General features: G+C 38.4%; 1 protein-coding gene across 1 annotated transcript in view; it reads right to left on the bottom strand.

Annotated features, from left to right (window-relative positions):
* Positions 1 to 2909: 2909 nt before the first annotated feature.
* The window catches only part of scara5 (scavenger receptor class A, member 5 (putative)), a 109860-nt gene continuing 88807 nt past the window's right edge, over positions 2910 to 23962 (bottom strand). Inside the window, exons 6-10 of the mRNA XM_016254747.1 lie at positions 21988 to 22068; positions 20317 to 20424; positions 16036 to 16101; positions 4005 to 4193; positions 2910 to 3682 (exon numbers count right to left, since the gene is read on the bottom strand). Of these exons, the coding sequence (XP_016110233.1) occupies positions 3549 to 3682; positions 4005 to 4193; positions 16036 to 16101; positions 20317 to 20424; positions 21988 to 22068 (578 nt within the window). The 3' untranslated portion in view covers positions 2910 to 3548. The remainder of the gene's footprint in view (positions 3683 to 4004; positions 4194 to 16035; positions 16102 to 20316; positions 20425 to 21987; positions 22069 to 23962) is intronic.

Raw genomic sequence — 23962 nt, 5'->3', positions numbered from 1 at the left:
ACACACACACACACACACACACACACACACACACACAAAACCAATAAGAGCTGTTACCTGTAATTTCATAGCCTTTTCTCAACATTATTAACTATTCACTATAAAGCATAAGTCAAAGTTTAAGTCTCAAATCTTCTGTTTATGTCTAAAATTATAAAAAGTAGTGTCCTCCCAACAATCTGTATTTCTGTCAGAATTTAGGCCTTATCGTAGCATAGAGACTGAACTTAGAGTTACAAATGATTTGCTTGTATCATGTGTCCAGGACTGGATTTCTTTTCTATTGCTATTATAGCTTAGTGCTGCTTTTGACACGATAGAACATAAGCTTGAGAATTTTGTTGCAATTGCATTACCAGTTTGTTTGTGTCAATGATGAGGTATCAGACTAATCACAATTTAGGTATGAAGTACCAGTACTTCATGAAGGCTCAGTATTTGGTCCCTTAATCTTCTCTTTCTATATGCTCCCCTTATGGTATATTATCAGGAACAATGGCAGTAGTTTTCACTTTAAGCAGATGATGCTCAGCTTTATATTCCTCCAGTCCTGGCGAAAGGACTTGTCAGTTTGACAAATTAGCATGGTGTGTTTGTGATATTAGAGACTGGATGGCTAGTAATTTCCTTCTTCAGAAATTCTGATAAAACACACACACACACACACACACACACACACACACACACACACACAAAACCAATAAGAGCTGTTACCTGTAATTTCATAGCCTTTTCTCAACATTATTAACTATTCACTATAAAGCATAAGTCTATGTCTAAAATTATAAAAAGTAGTGTCCTCCCAACAATCTGTATTTCTGTCAGAATTTAGGCCTTATCGTAGCATAGAGACTGAACTTAGAGTTACAAATGATTTGCTTGTATCATGTGTCCAGGACTGGATTTCTTTTCTATTGCTATTATAGCTTAGTGCTGCTTTTGACACGATAGAACATAAGCTTGAGAATTTTGTTGCAATTGCATTACCAGTTTGTTTGTGTCAATGATGAGGTATCAGACTAATCACAATTTAGGTATGAAGTACCAGTACTTCATGAAGGCTCAGTATTTGGTCCCTTAATCTTCTCTTTCTATATGCTCCCCTTATGGTATATTATCAGGAACAATGGCAGTAGTTTTCACTTTAAGCAGATGATGCTCAGCTTTATATTCCTCCAGTCCTGGCGAAAGGACTTGTCAGTTTGACAAATTAGCATGGTGTGTTTGTGATATTAGAGACTGGATGGCTAGTAATTTCCTTCTTCAGAAATTCTGATAAAACATAGATATTTGTTATTGTACCAAAAACTCAGAGCTAAAGATAACTGAATACAATCTGTCCATTGATGAATTTACTGTTACATCATCTTCTACAGTCAAGAATCTGTGTTTTATATTTCATAGCAATCTGACCCTATTTTCAGTGTTTGTATAACAGTCGTTTTTCACCTTTGAAATGTTGCTAAACAAATACATTTGCTGTCTGTCTCTAATGCAGAAAATCGTATTCATGCATTTATGAAATCATGATTAGATTACTGTAATGCCTTATTGGGTGGATATCCTGCACACTTAATAAATAAGCTTCAGCTGTTTCAAAACGAAGCAGCTAGAATGCATGTTAACTCTTTTCCTAGCATTGATGGAATTTACTATTACTGTTTTTCTAGAAATAAGGTTGCTAGGATAGCAAGAATTTATTCCATCTACGCCACAGGAAAAACTATGGAAGTCCTTTTCCACCACTGAATAAAATATTTAAAAAAAAGGAAATTGTAACTACTTATCTAAGTTTTTTCTTGTGGTTGCGAGTTTACCTCTTGCAATTCTGACTTTTTTTCTCGCAGTTGTGAGTTTATATTCCGCCATTTCGACTTTATATCTCGCAATTCTGACCTTATAACTTGCAATTGCGAGTTTGTATCATGCGATTCTAAGAAAAGTCCATTTTTAAAATGTTGTTCTTAAATTCAGTGGTGGAAAAAAATGTATACTAGAGTAACTTGCCTCAGTAAAATGCCATCAGTTAACTACTGAATACAAGAACAAGGGCAAACACGGAGCAGAGCAAACCTACAAACTAAAAGTCTAGTACTAAAAACCACTAAAAACAAGAGCACAGAAGTAGGTAACATGACAAAGCCCCCCACTTAAGGAGCAGATTTCAGGTGCTGTCAGATGAAGCTGGAGATGACCACTGTAGAAAAGGGGACCATGGTGAAGAAGGCTGATCATTGCAATGGTGGAGCAATCAATCAGCACGGGAACTTGTGGAACCGATAGAGCTAGAGACAAGGGTGGAGCTGGCAACTAAGCAGAGATGAAGACCACCACGGTGGAGTCGAGACAGGCTGTGACAGGACAGGCAGTTACGCAGATTACTTTGGTGTGTGTGTGATCATCTGTGATGGGTTTGTCCCAGCTGCTACTATCTTGGGCCATTCTGAATGGAGATCTGTAGATGACCACCCGAAAGTGCTGATAATGAGAAACACCATGGCCATGAATTTCCCTACAAATATGTAGCTGAAGGTGTTCCCATGGGTGTTAGGGCTGGTAGTCCAGTCTTCCCACTGAGAAGGCACAGTTCAGAGTCCTGGACCAGCCCCTTAATGTCACAGTCAATGCTTGGCCCCCAAACCAGGTCTTGGCATCTTTGCTTAAACTTTACAATGCGCAGCTGACCCTTGTGTGTGCCACTGATAGACATGTACATGCATGCTACCCGACACTACTGTACAGAGACCGCTGGAGACACAAACATCACTCCAACACCTCTCTCCGTACAGCACTAGACTAAACAACAATACATCAGAAAGTGGCCTTAACTAGTCAGAAAATATATATCGCATGTTGCAATTAATCACTCTTTGATAACTGATATTTAGAATATATATTTTATTGTATCATTTGCATTATTCATGTCGGATAATGCTATTCAACACTAAATTAAGTAAACAATAATTTATTGGTCAAACATGAACCAATACTGACATTTTAGTGTTATAATGAAGCGACTGAACAATTAATACTGACTGTAATTGGTACTCACCATTAACTGAGGTATACAATTGCTGACCATGCCATGACTTGTCAGTTATGGTCAATGTTTTAGGCACATTTGCAACTACATAATCATTTTAAATCCTTATGAGTTAAAAGTTATAAAAAATATACTAGTGTGTGTCCATAAATCTCTTACGAAAGTTAAATGCATCTATCTATACACAACATAAACTGCAACTAAGTTTTTGTTTAAAGCAGCAGCATAGAGCACACACGCACGCGCACACACTCTTCCACTGCATGTGGGATATTCCTCCCCCATTTGATGGATATGGCTGAAGTATTTGGGTAGTAGTTCTTTGCAGGTAGAATGTTGAGCCTGTGTCTGATCTCCAGGGTCTGATATTTTACTCTGCCACAAACTGGTTCATAAGTCTTATGCTGTGTAGAAGGACACAGACACGGTTTCCTCAGAGCCTGCAAATCATCCACACTTACAGTTTAACTGTCCATTTTACAGGATATTGAAGACTTAAAACAGGCTATATGTTACAGGTCACCCCTGCATCTTCTACGTGACCGCAGTTGGTTTTTCCCCATCCTGAGAATTTACACTGGTGAATAGAGTCTTCAGTACCAGCACAAGCAACATCATCCATCCAGATTAACCCAGTGCCTAAAAGAGAGAGAAAATGGATCTCATGCATCTCATCAATCTTTATGGTTTAATTGAATAGGACAATGGACATGCATTTTAAACATTTGACTTGGACTCTTTTATCCAAGTTACATTTGAGATTTGAAGCATATTTAATCCATTCACACATTACCTACTCTCTCAGCTACAGTATGTCAAGGAGTCAAGCATGGAGATTTGTGCAAATATGACTAAAACCCTTTTAGGGCACAGTAATGTAGAGTGCACTAAATGCAGTCACTCTTGGTGGCTTTGTAACTCTTTGCAAGCACGTCTGTAGCTGCCTTGAAGTCACTCTGACCTTGTCCAAACCGGCCTGTTTTGTGGATTTCTCTGGCGTCACGGTAGCCCAGCATCCTGCACACAACGTCTCCATCTTTTATGTCCCAAACATCATCACACACTGTCCCCCATCGAAGCTCATGGAACACCTCCACTCGACCTTCGTGAGGCCCAGAGCCGTTCACCAGCCTTACCAGAGTTTCTTCCACTGAAACACACATTCATCATAGAGTAAATCCACTGGAATACCAGCATATAGAGAAATACTTAAGTCATGGAAAAATAAATCCAATTTACATGTGCTTTAATTGACTGTGTTAAAGGAATTAAGTGTGTAGTGTATGTCCATACATCTCTTTGGAATGTTAAATGCATCTATCTATACACAATGCAAACTGCAACTGGGTTTTCATTTAAAGAAAAAAAAAATAATAATATATATATATAACCACACACACAAGCAGATCGAAGTACTAGCACAAACGCACACACACACACAATGTATATGTGCTTTCCGAGACTCTCCATAGGCGTAATGGTTTTTATACTGTTCTAATCAAATCTTCTATTGCCTAACCCCACCCTACATACACTGAGAACATTGTACTGATTACTCAGCCATTATTGGAAATTTTCAGCTGCTGAAAATATGGGCAAAGTATGAGAAAAATATACCTGTTCACAGAGAACTTCTGCAAAAGCATCAAAAGGTTTTGCAACAAGTTCGCCAACAAAAGAATGACACCTTGTAACACTCCGCATATTATGACGTGGAAAGTACAAAAACAATATGGGAGAGACGCTCACTTTACCCAACAAAGGAAAAAGATATAAATCACAGACACACAAAATCTGTATCAAATACCCAGCGTATTATACAAATAGATCAAATATACATAAAGCACAAAAAATGAGTGTGTGATGAGTGTATGGTAATGTAGATTGTCTTTGCGTCCGTAAAAACTATATACAAGATTTGAATCAGTCTCACCGGTGGAAGATCATGAATGAACATCCTAGAGCAGATTCAAAGTAGTGACTGAAACTGTTAAACTCCTCCTTGGTAAGTAATCCAATGTCCAGAAAAATAAACATACACAAAAAAAAACTCCGCAAGAGAGGCGGCCGTAAAATCCAAAAACAGTTTGGTAAGTATTCCACAAACATTTGAAGACCCGGGCAAAATAGAAATGAACAGAGTGAGCACCAACCCTCTCGAACGCCGGTAAGCCAGCTACCTATATAGAAAAACGAACTTCCTTGTTATCATCACGTGAAAGTTCGCAATGCCAGGTCACACTTCAAATCTCACGCGACTTCTCATCTGGGGCAAATACATACACATATATAGAGGCAACAATACAGAAAACGGGGTGATTAGATTAAAACGATCAACAATACATTAGTGTTAATCAACAAGCATATACATAAATCACACCTTACGTGGCATTGCTACATAAATCCCCTCCCCCAGCCATCGGCATCGGAGGAGAGCGACCATACCAGCGTTTCAGGTTTACCACATTAACATTGTCTGTTTTAGGTGGGTTGCCCCAGCGAATGGTGTAATTTATTGGCCCCATTCTTTTTATTACTTCTGCTGGTCCCTCCCACTTGGGCGCTAGCTTGGCAGAGTATTTATCTGAGGCCGACGAGAGAGGATGAATCCTCATCCAGACAAGATCTCCTGGCTGAAATTGCGCATCTTTCCTCCGGTAATTATAATATCTCACTTGTCTGGCCTTTTGTACAGTCCCTCTATGTTTTACCTCCTCTGCCATCCTGGTTTGTCTTTTGACAAGATTATAGGCTGTTTGATCCGGTGTGGGGGGTTTGTGAATTAATCTTTCCAGGGGTCCCTGAAGTTGGCGGCCAATCATTAATTCAGCAGGAGTCTTGCTGTTGGTCTCTTGATAAGCAGAATTAATGGCAAAGCAGAACTCAGGTAACCAATGATCCCATAAGGGATGATATTGCCCCAGATACGATGCAGTCATGGTTTGTAATGTTCGGTTTATTCTCTCTGTCAGATTTGTCTGAGGATGATAACTTGTGGTGAGTTTCTGGATGCTTCCCCAGGTCTTACACAATTCGACCAGCATTTTAGAGGTAAACTGAGAACCCCGGTCTGACACAAGATACTTTGGAATGCCCCATCGGATGAACACTTTCTCTCTAAGTATCCTCACGATTTTTGGTGTCTTACTGTCAAGTAGGGGGAACAATTCTACCCATTTAGAGTAGTAATCTACTATGACCAGCAGTATGCATTTCGTTTCTTGCTGCATGGCAATGGTCCCATAAGGTCCACCCCCATTATTTGACCAGGTTCTGTGACTTGTGTTGATTGTAGCATACCACTACAAACCATGTTTGTATTTTCGTAACTCCAGACGTCAGCATGCACTGTCAGCCACCAAGCCACCTCTAACAGCCTCAACAGAGTCTTTCATCTGCCCAGATGTCCACCCATTGGGTTGTCATGGAAGTAATGCAGAAATCCAAGTATTAAAGTTTGAGGGACAACCAACTGAAAGGTATCCCCATTCTTCATTGGAATGTGGCGATATAAGAATCCCTGATGTTCTTCAAAGGTAATTTGCAGGTCTTTTACTTTCCTGGTTTTAGGTTCTGATTTCAGCCGACTGACCGTTTCGTCGCTGTTTTAGGCTTGTGTTATTTCAGCAAGTGCGTGGGGAATGTCTGAAGAATGTTTAGCTGGTGTAACCACCAGACAAGGTGCTTCTTCTTCCTTTACAGACCCAGGGACCCTAGACAGCGCGTCAGGTCCTTGGTTAAGGCAGCCCTTCCAATGGTGGACTTGAAAGTCAAACTGCTGCAGTCAAAGGGTCCAACGGGTCAGACGAGAGCTGGTCTTGGGGCTGTTAAATACACAGGCTAAGGCAGCATGGTCAGTATACACATCAAATTGTTTCCCCTCCAGATAATGTTTCCATTTTTCCACCAGCCAGACCACCACCAAACATTCTTTTTTGGAAGTTGAGTAATTAAGCTTCGCTCCGTGTAGAGTTTGAGATGCATAAGCTATTACTCTCTCCCCCTCAGGTGTCTGCTGGCAGAGAATGGCCCCCAGACCCACATCACTGGCATCAGTATGGACCTGGAACGGCTGACTGAGGTCAGGTTGGATTAAGACAGGTGGACTTTGAAGTGACAATTTGATGGTGTCGAAGCTGGCCTGGCATTCAAGGGTCCATTTCCACTTTACATTTTTCTTTTTCAGATTGTTGAGGGAAGCTGTGATATCTGCAAAATGAGGTATGAATTTGTAATACCAGTCGGCTAAACCAAGAAAGCGTTGGAGTGTTTTGAAGTCTTTGGGTGGAGGATATTGAATGACAGCTTTGGTTTTTCCAGTGTGCACTTCGGCTCCTCTACTCTAAAGAAATGGCACATTTTCATGTTGAGGGTGAGCTTGGACTGGGTGAGTCTTTGTAATATTATATTTAGATGTGATGTGTGTACCGATAATGATCTGGAAAATACAATTATATCGTCAATATATACAAAGCAGAACTGTCTCCTAAGTTCTGCCAAAACCTTCTCCATCAGCCTTTGAAACGCGGCCCCTGAATTCCTGAGCCCAAATGGCATAGACTGGAATTGATATAGCCCCTTGGTGGTAATAAAAGCCATCTTAGTCTTTTCTGCTCTCCTCCATCTCCACCTGCCAATAACCTGACTGGCGATCTAGGGTGCTGAACCATGCGGCTCCTTCCATAGACTCCAAGATGTCATGTACAAAAGGCATGGGGTAAGCGCCAGGCAATGTCTTGTTATTAAGTTTTCTGTAGTCTACACAAAATCTGTATGAGCCATCTGGTTTAGGAACCAGCACGACCGGTGATGCCCAAGGGGAACATGAGGGCTCGATGATGTAGTCTTTCAGCATTTTGTCCACGTGTTCTTCAACAATCTTCTTCTTGAAGGGGGAAACCCAGTAAGCTCGAGATTTAATGGGCATTTCATCTGACAAAATAATTCTGTGTTTTTCACATCAGTTTTCCCTAGGACGCTGGAGGTAGCATGTGGCAAAGCAGACATCAGTTTCTGATGCTCCTCTTGATTGTCTGAATCCCAGACCGGATCATCTTGAGGCTTAGACGAAATGAGTGGTGTCTCCCAGGTTGAAGGTAATGCACAATAGAGACTTACAGTGGCATTGAGGAGTCTGGTTTCACCAACCAACATGGTTGTTTGCCCCGTAGCCCCCTGAGTGTTTGAGAAGGGGTAGTACATGTAACTCCCCTCTACCTACAGGCCATATCTATTCTGGGCAAGCTCCAAGCTCTCTCAAAAAGTCCAAGCCAGCCAAAAGAGGAAATGCTAAGTGGGCATCCTTCATTATAAAGGTATTTAATTTGCATACCTTATTATGCCACTTATAACTAATGTACTTCTGGTCTATAGCTTGGTGAACTTTTCTATCTGCCATGATGAACTTTTGGGGAGGGTTAGACGTTCTTGTCGTGGTTTCACTTCCTAACTGTCTCCACATAGTCTCCTGCATTAGTGTGAAGGTACTTCCTGTGTCGACCACCGCCTTCATCTCTCTGCCTTGCACCACTACGGGAATCAAGAGGAGGGATGTTGCTGCCTGTGGTTGAGCTATAGATAATCCAGCCAGGTGTTTAGAGGTATTTCTTTCAGGTGTTTTCTTATCAGCTTTAGCATTGTGACTGCCAACCTTCTGCCAATAATCCTTTGCCCCCATTCAGTCCTTCTCCACCATTGAACCCACTTTCACCAACTGTTCCACCATTCTTACCGTCCCTCTTAGGCAGCCTGCCACACTGGGATTGATATTACTGAGGATACAACTCACCATCTCGTCCTCGGAAATAGCAGGTTTCCACTTTAGGCAGAGGGCCCGATAGTCGTAGACAAAGTCTCTCAGGCGCTGTTTTGGCTACTGTACCATTGACCTTCGACTTTAGTGAGGTAAGCCTCTGGTAAAAAAGCAGCCATAAATGCCTTCTTGAAAGACCACCAATCAGTTATCTTCCTCTTTTCAGCCTTCCACCAGCTTAGAGCGGGACCCCGCAACACTGTGCTAAGGGTTCCCATGAGCTCAGCACTGGGCAGTGGCCTAATTTCCAGGTAGTTCTCACACTGTTCGATGAACGTGAGCACATCCGCCATCTCACACACGTCTCCAAAGGTGGGAAACTTGGATGGGAGGCTGCGCACAGAAGGACGTAGCGCTTTGAACAGCTGGAGGATTGAGCACAGTGGTTAGTGGATTCTTGACCAAGGAGGCATCATATGTAACGTTAGTGGGTTTATTTGGCAGCACTTCAGTCCTAGCAGTAGGAATCGGGGCGCTAGGGGCAGTAATTGAAGAAAAGGAAGTAGCTGAAGTGTATAATTGAAGGCGGGACAATGAAGGGGTACTTGTGTAACGCTTTTTTTTTAACTGACTCTCCCATTTTGCTTCTTTCCTCTGGAAACAATCTGTCACAGCCTTCTCCAGACTTTTCTAGAAGTATTCCTCCAACTCTTCCAAGCCAGCATCCACTGCCTGCCTGAAATTGGCCTCTCGATTTAAGGCACTTTCACTTGATTGTTTAAAATCATGTTCCTCAGCCTGTACCTTTGTGCTACGGGCCAATAAATACACCTTAAGTTTATCAATGTCTGCTTGCATTACTTGGATAACATAGCATTGATCAAACAGTTAGTTGCTTCATTATCATCATCAGTTTTATCCTCAGTGTCAGAAATGTAAAGGGAACTTAGCATAGATGTTACTTCTGCTGTAGGATTACGTCGTGTTACAAACGGGCCTGCAGTAAAACCTACATCAGTCATAGCAGCAGTGTTACCCACATCATCCATATCATTTTCACCCTGATCATTAGGTGTCTGTACATTATTACCAACCATAGCAATCTGGGTATCAGAATCCATTTCCTCCATATTTACAGATATATAACACAACAAAAATCAATCAAAAACAGAACGTCCCCGTACGGGCCACCACTATGTAACACTCCGCATATTATGACGTGGAAAGTACAAAAACAATATGGGAGAGACGCTCACTTTACCCAACAAAGGAAAAAGATATAGATCACAGACACACAAAATCTGTATCAAATACCCAGTGTATTATACAAATAGATCAAATATACATAAAGCACAAAAAATGAGTGTGTGATGAGTGTATGGTAATGTAGATTGTCTTTGTGTCCGTGAAAACTATATACAAGATTTGAATCAGTCTCACCGGTGGAAGATCATGAATGAACATCCTAGAGCAGATTCAAAGTAGTGACTGAAACTGTTAAACTCCTCCTTGGTAAGTACCCTCCCTCCCCAAATCTGTACCAACCCTCTCGAATGCCGGTAAGCCGGCTATCTATATAGTAAAACGAACTTCCTAGTTATCATCACGTGGAAGTTCGCAATGCCAGGTCACACCTCAAATCTCACGCGACTTCTCATCTGGAACAAATACACACACATATATAGAGGCAACAATACAGAAAATGGGGTGATAATTAGATTAAACGATCAACAATACATCAGTGTTAATCAACAACCATATACATAAATCACACCTTATGTGGCATTGCTACAACCAAGGCTTAGCTTTATTGTTGTTAAATGTGTCAAACTTATTTAAAATGTATTCTAAACTGTCTTTTCGAACATTTAGCTGTTAAACAAAATGTGCACTCTTCACTTTAAGTAATGCAGATGTCACAAATGATTTTGTTCTTTATACTGTATGATCTAAGTTTGCCAAAAGTATGTCAAAATAAAGGATATGCACATAAAAACAAGTGACTATAACTACACATTTTGAGAAAATGTGTTTGTACTTTGCAGCATTTCAATTCACAGATAGCTTGATCTCACAATTTTTTACTGCTTTCCAAGACAGAAGACACATCTGCAGGGTTTGAGAGCTATGTAAGAGTTTAAAATCCTAAAAAGATGATTTTGACAGTGAAAGATGAGCTTTCACACAGTTGTTTTAGTCACTGACGATAAGAGCAAGTTCACACAGAGTGTTTGTAAGGGTCAATGTTTTTTATGACATTAACGCAGAACACACTGAGTACTGTAGATCAATGAAATGGCACAGTCAGAAAAAAATATCTCGTAAATGTGTAACAGCTGTGTGATTGCTGGCAGCGAACACACACCCACACAGCAGATTAAAGCCACATGCATGAGCCATGAGAAAGGTGTGTGTGCTCAGGGAATGAGCGTATGAAAATAAGTATAGAGAATGAAAGACAGCATTACAACAAACCATTAATGGTACAGAAAGTAGACAGCTGCTGATACATTTATTAAAACCATCTCTGTGATCGCTCACTGACCAAACCTTAGGGTTGTTTTTGTGCGCACGTTCGTTTTCTCTGAATCACACTTGCACACTTTTGAGAAATGATCTTAGAACAAATTTAGAACAGTTTATACGCAACATTTTATAAATGAGGCCCCTGGTGTTTATATGATTAGGGGATATGAACCAAACAAAACTCAATTTATTATTACCTGATAATTCGCCTCTCAACAGCAACTTGGGCCTCATTTATAAAATGTTGCATATAAACCGTCCTAAATTTGTTCTAAGATCATTTCTCAAAAGTGCGTAAGTGTGATTCAGAGAAAACGAACGTGCACACAAAAACACGTGCGTACGCCTCTCTTCCAGATGTGACATTTATAAATCACAAATTATCTTGAAATTGTGCGCAGATGACTGGTGTCAGACCTCCGCCTTGTACACGGCCCCTAATTAATATCATTACCATATAAAAGAGCACACGCCGATATCCAAATTTCCATGTTTGAGAATGACGAGCACAAAGAAAAAAAAAACTTTACTGAGTCTGAAATTGAGGTCCTGCTGGCGAAGGTAGAGGTTTGTGCGGGAACGCTTTTTAATTAATAATGTGTAATTATTCTGTGGACAAACAATGTGTGTGTGGTTATATTTTTTCTATTGACTATTATCAAAATCACTACTTCTAGAACAGAAATAATAATAATAATAATAATAATAATATTAATAATAATAATTATTGTTATTATAAAACAATTAGGTTTCCAAAAGTAATAATAAACTACAAATGCATGTCAAATTTTCAGTCATCTTATAAAAAGTGAGCCATCCTACTTTTAAAATCACTTGCTGTGACAACTAATAAAAAAGTTTATTATCACAAAATTCTTGCAAAACTTTACAAAACACAGAAAAATTGGACGTTTCATATCATAATAAAATTAATTATTACACGATTATGGTCTCCTGTCTGAAAAACCTGCATGTGATTTGGCATTTCTTCATATTTACACAGTTTACTAATGCTGCTCAAATGTGCCATTAATGTACTGACACAAAAATATATAGTGTATTCTATTAATTCTCACAGAAGCAAAGCAGCAGATGTTATAAATAAAAACAGTTAACAATGTTATTGAATAGAATATATTAAAACCGTTATTACACAACATAGGCCTATTCTTATAGGCTACACAGACAAAACAGTCGGAGATGCGTTTATGTATTTTATTTTTTCTAGTTTACGCATTAGTAGTAAATCAAGACTTTGCAAGTTCTCTTGTAAAATAAAATAATTAAAAAAAACAACATGTAAAAAAATGTATACAGAAAGTGAGTAAAGAACTCTCAACATTAGGCTACTAAAAAGGTCAGTTTAATCTCACAAAAACTCCTGTTACTAAAAAATCTAACTACACTGCATCTTTGTTGTTTATGATGAATTCGGTGCTTTTATTATTATTGCAGCTTAGATGTTGAATATATTAAAACCGTTATTACACAACATAGGCCTATTCTTATAGGCTACACAGACAAAACAGTCGGAGATGCGTTTATGTATTTTATTTTTTCTAGTTTACGCATTAGTAGTAAATCAAGACTTTGCAAGTTCTCTTGTAAAATAAAATAATTAAAAAAAACAACATGTAAAAAAATGTATACAGAAAGTGAGTAAAGAACTCTCAACATTAGGCTACTAAAAAGGTCAGTTTAATCTCACAAAAACTCCTGTTACTAAAAAATCTAACTACACTGCATCTTTGTTGTTTATGATGAATTCGGTGCTTTTATTATTATTGCAGCTTAGATGTTCAAATAGCTGCAGTACTCTGACTTTGCCACAAGGAGAAGTGCGTATGCCTGCTCAGACCCTGAAGTGACGGTAAGTACATTTCCACGTCAAAGACCGTTTTTATAAATATGAACGTTGCAATGGATTTATAAAATGTGCGTACGCACAGATTTGATCTTAGAGTGTGCGTACGCACATTTTATAAATGAGGCCCCAGGATATGCTTATGCTCTCTGAACCATGGCAAATATGAAATGACTTCATGGAACATGACCCTCTCCCCCAATGTGGATTCAGTTTCCTACCAACCATGATGTCACATTGTTTACATAAGTAAAGTTTCAAATCATTAGCCTAGCCCCACTACATTTAATGCTGTTGTTAGCACTCGACCTGTGTCTTCCTCTCATTCCTCTCAAAACACTCCTGAGCTCCGAATAATCAAAGCAATGTCAACATCTTACACAGCTATATAAAACCTGGTCTTCACTCTCTGATTTACTCTAACCATATGCTATATTGCAGAAGTGCCCCACATTTACAACAGCTAGAAAGAGCAAACTTTCTTTTTTCTTTTTCCAGTCTAAATTTTGTCTATTGCATATAGTACTAAATGTCTATTTATACCACATCAGCTGCCCCTAAATGTCATAAATCACAAAGCAATGACAAGATTTTCTGCATTAAAACTAGCTACACTAAGCCACTGAACAGTCAGCCAATATGAGCCAATATAAAACGCTTCTGTGCTTACCAAATCAGACAGTTTGTGCAGTCTTGTTAGCAAACCACACAATGGCTTCAAGTGCCACATCTGAGGTATGAGTGTGTGCAATTTATGTGGTAGAGTAAAATAGGAATGACTCTTCAAGTAAAGGCCTGTTCACATGAAGGACGATAGCTATAAAGATAACGACAAAGATATAGTTCTAAAAATCATTGTCAATATTAAAGAATAGCAGAGTTCACACCCCATCTATATCGATAAAGGCACAGAGAAACCATATCGTTGGAATCATTTTCAGATTTTTTTTTCCCAGCTGATGAACGATACGAACACTGACAGCCAATCAGAATCAATCCTGCTATAACGAGCTCCTGAATTTAAAGCGGCAGATGAGCGTGCGCTCAGAATAAACAGACGATATCGTCCACTGGTGTAGACGATAATATCTTTATAGTTATCGTTCTTGGTGTGAACGGGGCTTAAGTCTAATAACGTAGACCTTAAATCTGTTCATCATATAAAGTAGGGCTGCACGATTAATCAAATGTGATTGTCATGCACATCTCGTCAGTAAAGCCGGTTCTGTAATCAGTAGTAAATCTCCATCACATGCTTTCAGATGGAGCAGCATTTACTACACAGAGCCGTAGTTCACTGACAAGCTACACAAAAAAATTGCAGACGATATAATCGTATGATTATGAAATTGAAGAAATCGTTCGAGATAATGACAGCTGTTTGCGTAGCTTCTCAGTGAACTACGGCTCTGTGTAGTAAATGCTGCTCCATCTGAAAGCACGTGAAAATACTACATTTAATAATATATTTTTACTCCAAACACACTTCATAACGTCAGTCGAGTGTTTGAAGTAAATCCTTCTGTGAGATGATGAGGCTTCTTACACAGAATAAGGCACGCAACATATTTCATAACATTCTAAGCAGCGATAAAGGCATTGCATTATAGATATACTTTATTATAATGAAAGTTATAATAATAAGAACTCCGATAAATCATATATTGTCGTAGTCGTGTGTTTATTAGTTGAATCAATGAAAGCAGTTAAATCTTCTGTTTATCCAGCTGCAGCGATAGGCATTTTCATTTTTATGGATTTCTTCTGTGAGGTGTATTTGGAGTTTCTCTGGCCTTCAGATGGAGATTTACTGCTGATCACAGAACCGTGCTTCACTGAAAGATACGCATGACAATCACAGCTTCTGTCGAATCGCGATTGCGATTTCCTTTCGATTTATCGTGCAACTCTAATATAAAGTGATCGAGTCTCCTCAGAAAACTTGAATTGCTTCATCCATATGATTTTTTAATTATGTCATTATGAACTTTTGAAGCATCAAAGGTTTGGTCGAATAAACTTTTTAAAGGAGTGACAGAAATCTCTCAGGTTTCATTAAAAATATCTTCATTTTGTATTTTTGCAGATGAACAAAATTCTGATGACATGAGGTGAGTTAATGGCTGAACCATTTTAATGTGGACCCAAATTATGCCTAATATGTTTTAGGGACAATTTCATTGTTGCCATCTGGAAAGTTTTAAACTATTTAACAGGTGTAATCAAGAAGGCAAGCGGTCCCAGAACAAAACGTTTCAGTTAGAGGGCTGGAGACAGGGTGAAAATGGTCATTATTACTTTTTTTTTTTAACAAAAATCTGGTAACACTTTACAATAAGGTTCATTAGTTAAACATTAGTTAATATATTAACTAACATGAACTAACCATGAGCAATACATTTGTTACTGTATTTACTAATCTACGCTAATGTTAGTTAATAAAAATACAGATGTTCATGTTAGTTCACAGTGCATTAACTAATGTTAACAAGATTTTAGTAATGTATTAGTAAATGTTGAAATTAACATTAACAAAGATTAATAAACGCTGTATAAGTGCAGTTCATTATTAGTTCATGTTAACTAATGTAGTTAACTAATGAACCTTATTGTAAAGTGTTACCAAAAATCTTCACAAAAATAAATGAGTCTCAAGGAATATAATCGTAAAAAATGCATGACATTAACATATATTAACAAAATACTTACACTAGGCACCATATGTAGTAAAAACATATAAATGCAATGTGACAATGTAGCGATTTATAATATTAAAAACGAGAAAAACATATCAAATTAGCTAGCTGCATGTTCATTCATGTTTATTTTCTGCATGAATAAAATCTTCACCTGTTTTCCCTCCTTTGTCTCCACGCTCTCCTTTCTCTCCTTTCTGTCCTCTTTCACCTTTCACACCTGCAGATGAAGCAAAGAGTCATGTATTTACTGGCCAGTACACTTCTTCACAATTTATTCTTTTGTAATCAGTGGAATAAAGAAAATTATACAGGTTTGGCACAACATAAGGGTGAATAAATAATAATCTTTTAAAACCTTAAATGGGTCATGGGGAACCAAATCTTCCTCAAAGTTGTGATGTGCTGTAGAATGCACTATGAACTTAAAAGTCACAACTACCAGTTCTGCATTACAAACACAAATGTTATGTTTATCTAAAGTAGGGATGTCAATAGATTAAAGTTTTTAATCAGATTAATCACACCCTTTTTCTGTGATTAATCGCACACTTCATGAAATTAAGCATAGACCATTTATCTTGTTTCAAATGTTTAGTTTGTCATCATTTGCTATATCCAGCAAAGTAAACCAAAAGATTGAAGGGTGATTCTCAAAAATCTGTATTTTCTGCAAGCTTTTCTCAGGATAAATGTAGATGTCTTTCCAAAAAAGGACTCCAAAAGAACTCCAAAAGGAGACCAAAGAACCAAATGATATAAGGAGCCCATATAAGCACATTCGAAAGAAAAAAAAAAAAAAAAAAACAGAATTTTATAGTATGTGTACAGGTGCAACAGCAAATAGCTTTTTTACATTTTAGAGAAGCCAAGTTGCGGTACCAAACAGAACCACATGCCAAAAAACCCTAAACCAACCGTCTGCTTGCTGCATATATCTACTACAGTAAATGGATCCATTCAGAATAACTAAACACAGCAACATAAACATGACAAATCAAAACATTATCATGAATGTGTGTGGAAACAATGTAAATGTACGTAAATGTCTGTGCCTGTGCATAAATACAATGTGTGATCAGTGCGTCAAGAGCTCATACACGCATTATTATAACGGACTCACGCGTGCTTACTGTACTGTATGACTCCTATAGGTCACCGCAGTCGTCTTTACATTGATTGCAGTTTTCATCCATCAAAACTTTACTAGCGAGACTGGTTATCCAGCCGAGAAAGCGTAGTTAGCGTCTCATCTGGCCATACAGCGGTGGGATGTGTTGACAACCCGTTCAGTCTGTACTTCACACAAGTGTGTGACGTGAGGGTTTGCGCTCTTCAGAGACAATTACAGAATATGACAGAGCTCGTGTTTTAAAGCCAAACACACTGGAATGAATAATTCACTGAAAACGCCAAGCGAGTCTCTGTTCTCTCTGCAATCTCTGATGTAATCAGCCTGGTGTCCTTTATATTAGCGCTGTTTTGGACGGATTGTTTGAATGCATTCGCTTACTGGATCATTGGACTGAAAACTTTCCCGGAGTTTAGCGGCTTAAAATGATCTAATCGCAAGCAGAGAAGCAACAGTAATTTTGCGTTAACTGCGTTAAATCATTTTAACGTGTTAAGGATTGTAAAATTAATCACATGCATTAACGTGTTAACGTTGACAGCCCTAATCTAAAGTAATTTTTGCTTATTAGTATGTTTGAGTTGGATCATTAAGTGTGAACAGCAAAGACACTGGTTAATAAAATGTGAATTAAATACATAAAGGATATTTGTGTTTTTTAACAAGTTTAATTACTGCAGGTTTGCATCATATTCTGAGTTTACATTTCAATGTTTTTATTTATTTTGAAGAATACCAAATCTGTTTTTGTGCAGTGAGATGAGTAAATGCATGTTGACATTTAGTCTAGAACTACAGTGAGATCATGTTCACACAGCGCAAACAACCCCTCTGCACTTACTCCTGATTTCTCTCAACATGAGGACAGGAGAGCTGTCAGTCAATACATGGAAAACAAAGGAACTGGCGTTACTTATTTGAAAAAGTAACTCAGATATTTTCTTGCAAATTAAAAAGTAATGTGTTACTTTAATAGTTCCTTGAAAAAAAGTAATCTGAAAAAAATAATCTGTAATCAAGCGAAATACCCTGTTAAATTCACTTCGGAGTCCAATTACGGTCAAAGAGAATGCAACTAATGATTATCACTTCAGAAAGCAAGACAAAGAAACTGACTACACTGAATCTCTTATTTACATCATGTTTACACGAGCATGCAGATCTCAGTGAGCTCTGAACGAAAAGTTTGTTTTGAGATGATTTGAGCTGGTTCTGACAAACTTAAACACATCTGATTAGCCTTTGCGTTCATGAGCTCAACAGACATCTCTATGATTGGCTACAATACTCAACCCCTGCAAAAACATGGTGTGAATGGAAACCTTTGATATTCCTCTGAACATGGAGTCGTTACGCTGTAGCCTACTATAGATGATGGCTACTATTGTCACATTTCTACAATTTCAGTAATGACTTGGTAACAAATAAGAAATACATTCATCGTAAAACTTATTCTGAGACACAAAAATAATCAAAAAACTTTCCTAAATTATTTCAAAGTATGTTCAAACTTTGCTGGCGCTGATAGCCTCACGGGCAGTGTGCACAACTGCGCCACTCGAGTTCGATTCCCTTCGTCATTCCTGTCTCTCCCTCTCTGCTCAATGCTTTCCTGTCTCATCTGTACTTAATAAAGGTATAAAAACTCCCAAAGTATAATATAATATTACATTGGACTTAATCCAGTGTAATAATTCTTTGCAATTTGGTGGCCAATGACAATGAAAACTGAATCTGAAAGGGCAAGTGGCTCTATTTAAGCGATTCAAAATGATCAATACTATATATGTCAGTCGTTCACGACCACAGAGCTCACTCTGCTGGGCTGTACTAGGCAGCAGCATGTTTGGCCAAATCACACTGATCTTTCCCAGCTGTTTGTCTCACGCTGTGAAAACATGATGCATCTATTGCAGCCGACCACAGCCAAGCGCGGTCACATGTCTTGTGAGGCCCGAGATCGCAGCGAATGTTTGTGAGGATGATTCTATTACAAAAACAAGGTTCTGACATGAGAATGAGGCAATGAAAATAGGAGGAACGGGTGGATTGTTTTGGTGGAAGTTGGGGATGAAGAGCGATTGGGGGATGGTGTGGTGTTCTGGAGAACATTAGGGGAAATCATTACATGTTTTGGAAGGTGTTAAAGGAGCAGCGCATGTTCAGAGAATGAGATCAGTGGGTTGGAGTTTGAGCTCAGAGTGAATCTGAAATACAGAGTGAAATAGAAACAAAGAAGTTAGTAAAGTCTGAAGTCAAAGCTGAGATAGAAGCCCAAAACCTCATACCCTGTCCAAACCAAGCTTCCAGTGAAAACTTCTGTGCGACTTGACACAATATGAAATCAGGACAACAGAGTTTGAAACTACAAAAACGCAAACAGTCCCGCTTTTCTTCTTACTATCCTGGGCTGTGTTTCCCAAAAGTATTGTAACTCTAAGCAGATTGTAGAACCATTGCCACCAATGGTTTCTACGATCAACTTAGCTTACGATTCTTTTGAGAAACGCAGCCCTGAGTTGTAATGCAAAAACAGCAAACAGAGAAGAGTGTCAGTCAAACTTTACACTTTTAGGAGCCCCCAAAAAGGAAATTGAAGATGCCACAGAAACTTATTTTTGTATTACACAGTCCTAGTATAACTAGGGATGATGTCACATTGGGCTGGAGAAACATTTCATGTTGAGTAGGAGAGCACTAGGCTACCTCAAACAAAGAGAGAGGGTGAGAAGATTAAAGGCCCCGAGATACGTCAAGCGAAATCGAAGAACGAACTCATATGATGTAATTTCAAACAAAATCCGGACAATAAATAAATAAATAAATAAAGCACGCAGCACATATTTACCTACTCAGTGGGTGGCGTTGGGATGTTCGCTAACAGTATACCGCTGCTCACGTATTTAATTTTACCCCGAAATGAAGAACGATAAGGAATTTCGTTTTGAGTATATCAGGGCCTTAAAGACACATTTGTGTGTCCCCAGGTATCTATACGTATATACTGTATATATGTGTGTGTGTTTAAAGGTTTAACTGCTTATGAGGTCCAAAATGTCCTGACTGTTCAACAATCTTCTTACTGATATAGTAAACATTGACTAGAGGAGCTCATTAGTTAAAAAGGCTTATAAACTCATCTAGTGTTTTTGCACAGGTTTCTGTGAGGAGTAGGTTTAGGGGTTGGTTTAGGACATAGAAAATATCATTTACCGCATACAAAAAAAGAAAATCTATGAAACGAAATCATAAATAGTCAAATTCTGGGGTGTGTGTCTGTGTGTGTTAACATAAAGGTCTAACCTTTGGGTCCCTCAGGCCCAATATCTCCTTTTTCTCCATTGTGTCCATCCTGACCACTTTGTCCTGCCAGTCCATGAGGACCCTGAATGCCCTTTTCTCCTGCCAAGCCTGACAAAGAAATAAATTCATGATATATACTCCCAAATGCTCTTAAACAAGACATATAACTTTATTTGAATCAAGATGAGCTGTTGGGCTGTGTTCATACATGTGAATGTTCATGTTCAGCCCTATTCGGACAGTGATTGTTTCTCATGTGAACGTCCGTAAAAATAAATTTACATGGCACCTCGGTAATAAAACTCATGGATGGCGATTTATTCACAGTGGAGAAGCGAGTTCTGTGATCTTATGAACCCGCAAACGCATGATTGTCTGCTGTAAATAAAATGAATTTTATTTACATATGTATTCTTATTATTGTGTAAAATGTATTAAAATATGTATTCATATTATTCCAAGCATATTTCATAAAATATAATCCTATTTATTATTTATTTAAATCACCTGTTTAAAAATAGGAAAATGGATGCGCTATAGTTGTATATAATTATACATTATATAGCCATTTCTTCTGCCGTTGTACCTGCACTCACTCATATCATTAACACATCCCTTCACACTGGTGTTTTTCCCTCAACATTTAGACAGGCTCGTATAACCCCACTACTTAAGAAACCCACCCTTAACCCAGCACTTTTAGAGAACTACAGACCGGTTTCCCTTCTAACTTTCATTGCAAAAACACTTGAACGAGCTGTGTTCAACCAAGTCTCTGCCTTTCTCACACAGAACAACCTCCTGGACAGCAACCAATCTGGCTTCAGAAGTGGACATTCGACCGAGACCGCCTTGCTTTCAGTTGTTGAAGGACCATCACCTTCAACTCAACCTGGCTAAGACAGAACTGCTTTTTGTTTCAACAAACCCATCACTTTATCACAATTTCACCCCTATTCTATCTACTTGTTTTTCTTTGTTTGTGTGTGTGTATAATGTGTGTGTGTATTGTGTGTGTGTGTGTGTGTGTGTGTGTGTGTGTGCCTTGCTACTTGTACTGCGTTAGGCTAACCGAGACTTGTCATTTGCACTTATATATTGTTGCTCTTTTGTTAGTTTTGACTGCTTTTATTGTCCTCATTTGTAAGTCGCTTTGGATAAAAGCGTCTGCTAAATGACTAAATGTAAATGTAAATATATTTATGTATTTAACTGTATATAATACATATTTTAAAATTGTATTGCATACCTGCTGCTGCCATTATAAAGACCCATTTCAAATGTTTACGTGCTTTTCTTCTCTTTCTGCTCCCACTTGCTGCGGTGGAGCAGTTATAAAGTATTGTTCTTGTAAATACTTTCCACCATTTCAGAAATAAATATGCATGCCAATTACAGCAAAGTACAACAGTTACTGTACGGTGCTCGGCAGTGGTCAGAAAGAATTTAAACATTGAATTTTTAATCGATTTCTTCTCTTAAAATCAAAGATGTGGATTCAGATGACAATAAAATCACCAACTACCCCCTGTAAATAGTGAAAATAACAATCACCGTCCGAATAGTGCTATAGACTGTGAATGAGCATAAGGCAAAGAGATATCACTGAAGGAGGAGCTATAGTATCACTGCTCAGTCAGTTGCTGGTAATGTGTTTTGGCTGTGCTAGACCTCTTATTCCTGTCAGACCAGGAAGTCCAGCTGGTCCCAGGGGCCCCACATCACCTTTCTCACCCTTTGGTCCTGGTGGTCCTAAAAAGCAGATAAACAACATTTAAGAACTGAACACAAAATTGAAAAATGTTTAATTACACCTAACAACAGATTTCTTTATTATGACCTAGACTAGCAGACTCTGTTCCTTTTGTTTAGTCTTATTTGTACAATCCAGAACACATGTTTACACAGCTCTTTGGAGTGAGTGTGTGAGTGTGTGCGTGTGTGTGTGTGTGTGTGTGTGTGTAAGTGTGTGAATGTGTTTGGAGTATCAATGGAAGGAGGTCTTCTGTGGAGACCTTTGAGTAAAATGACTTTTACTCAGTTCTTTAAAAATGATGTGTTGTTTCTTTTTTTAATGCTACATTACTCTCTCCTATCATTATAAGTATTCCATTCACAAGTTGATTTCCCCCAGAACTGTTACTCTGTGATGCTTTCAAATGTTTGTTTGAGCATGACAAGCAGCCCCGATACAGGAACACTGACTCAACCAATTGACCAATCGGTAAGCCCCTCCCCTCGAACACAGATGAGCCAATGGCAATCGAGTATCAGTTGCGCGGGGAGCGGAACTCGGACATCTGTAGGTTTCAGCGCCATAGAGAAACATTGCAAGATCTGAAGCTCTCATCGTTTTTGATGGGGTCTATGCTTCAAAAATGGGAAATCGACGTGCCTGGGGGTCTTTGTAACAGTGATTCCAGGTATCCTGAGAGGATGGGCAATAGAATTTATTTTATTCCATTTCCTAAATCCAAACAAAACAGAGCAAAATGTCCCTAAGCATTCAACCCCAATCCCAATGAAGATGAAAACGTCAATTTTCTGTTTGTCATACTCTCATTAAGTTACAATTTTCATCTGCTCAAGCGGAAAGTTAATGTCATCTTGTGCTTCAGCAAGGTATTTCTGGCTAAAACTAGCAAACGTTAAAGTTAGTAAGTCCATGCTAAAGTACAAACCTAAATAGCGCACTGTTCTCGTGTCTTGTACAGTGTAGGTCAAAAACACAGGTCTACATTTCAGTGCGTCTCCATATTAAACTAGTTAAATGTACATTAATTTAATCGTACCCTGCGATACATGAACAGTGTTGATCCGGGATGTTGTTATCCGCGATCATGACGACCGTAACATGATGCTTCTCCCGTATGTATTGTGATCTGTAAACCCTCGCTTTGAGTTACCCACCCACCATATTTATTTTAAAATATTTTATATATCCCTCCATGGCGTATTTAATTCCCACTTGAATGGTGGCCCTTCTGTGTTCAAAATTGTTCAAAAACAGTAAGGCGGACGGGGCTCACCGATAGGTCATCTGTGTGAGTTCGGGGCAGAACTATTTGTTTGCCTAACCAATGGCAAATGGAAAAGTGTCAGAGCAAAATCCTCAGTGTTAAATCAACACTGCTCAGTGTTTATATGTTCTCAGTGTAAAAGTAACAGTAAAGTAATACTGCAGTTAATTAAAGTAGGTTCAATCTACAAGTGATGACTGACTATTAGTAATGAAACCTGCTGTTAACGAGTAGAGTCACTGAAGAAACGAGTAGAACAGAAAAAAGAGAAGACGCATTACAAGTGACTTGCAGCAACACAGCTGGAAATCAACTGCCAGTAAAATAAATCTCTCAGTAACTTATGTGAGGACGCTTGAAAGAACTCTAAAAAAGCATGACCTGGTTCACTTTTTAAAAGCAAATTTACACAAAGACAATTTTGAGAGGAAAAGCTCTATTAATGAGTGGTTGGTGTTTTATTAAAAGTAACTGATCAGCATTCCCTATGATTGGACACTTGAAATATGCCAATAATAATAGTAATTATAATAATAATAATAAAACATATGTGTATATAAATGATTAATTAAAATGTATTATTATTATTATTAAATTAGTTGTTTTATAGTGTTTCTAGAAAACAC

Source organism: Sinocyclocheilus grahami, unplaced genomic scaffold (genome assembly GCF_001515645.1).
Source record: "Sinocyclocheilus grahami isolate Dianchi unplaced genomic scaffold, SAMN03320097.WGS_v1.1 scaffold1278.1, whole genome shotgun sequence".
Lineage (NCBI taxonomy): Eukaryota > Metazoa > Chordata > Actinopteri > Cypriniformes > Cyprinidae > Sinocyclocheilus > Sinocyclocheilus grahami.
The sequence above is the reverse complement of the archived record's forward strand: the minus strand, read 5'-3'. Positions and strand labels throughout refer to the sequence as shown.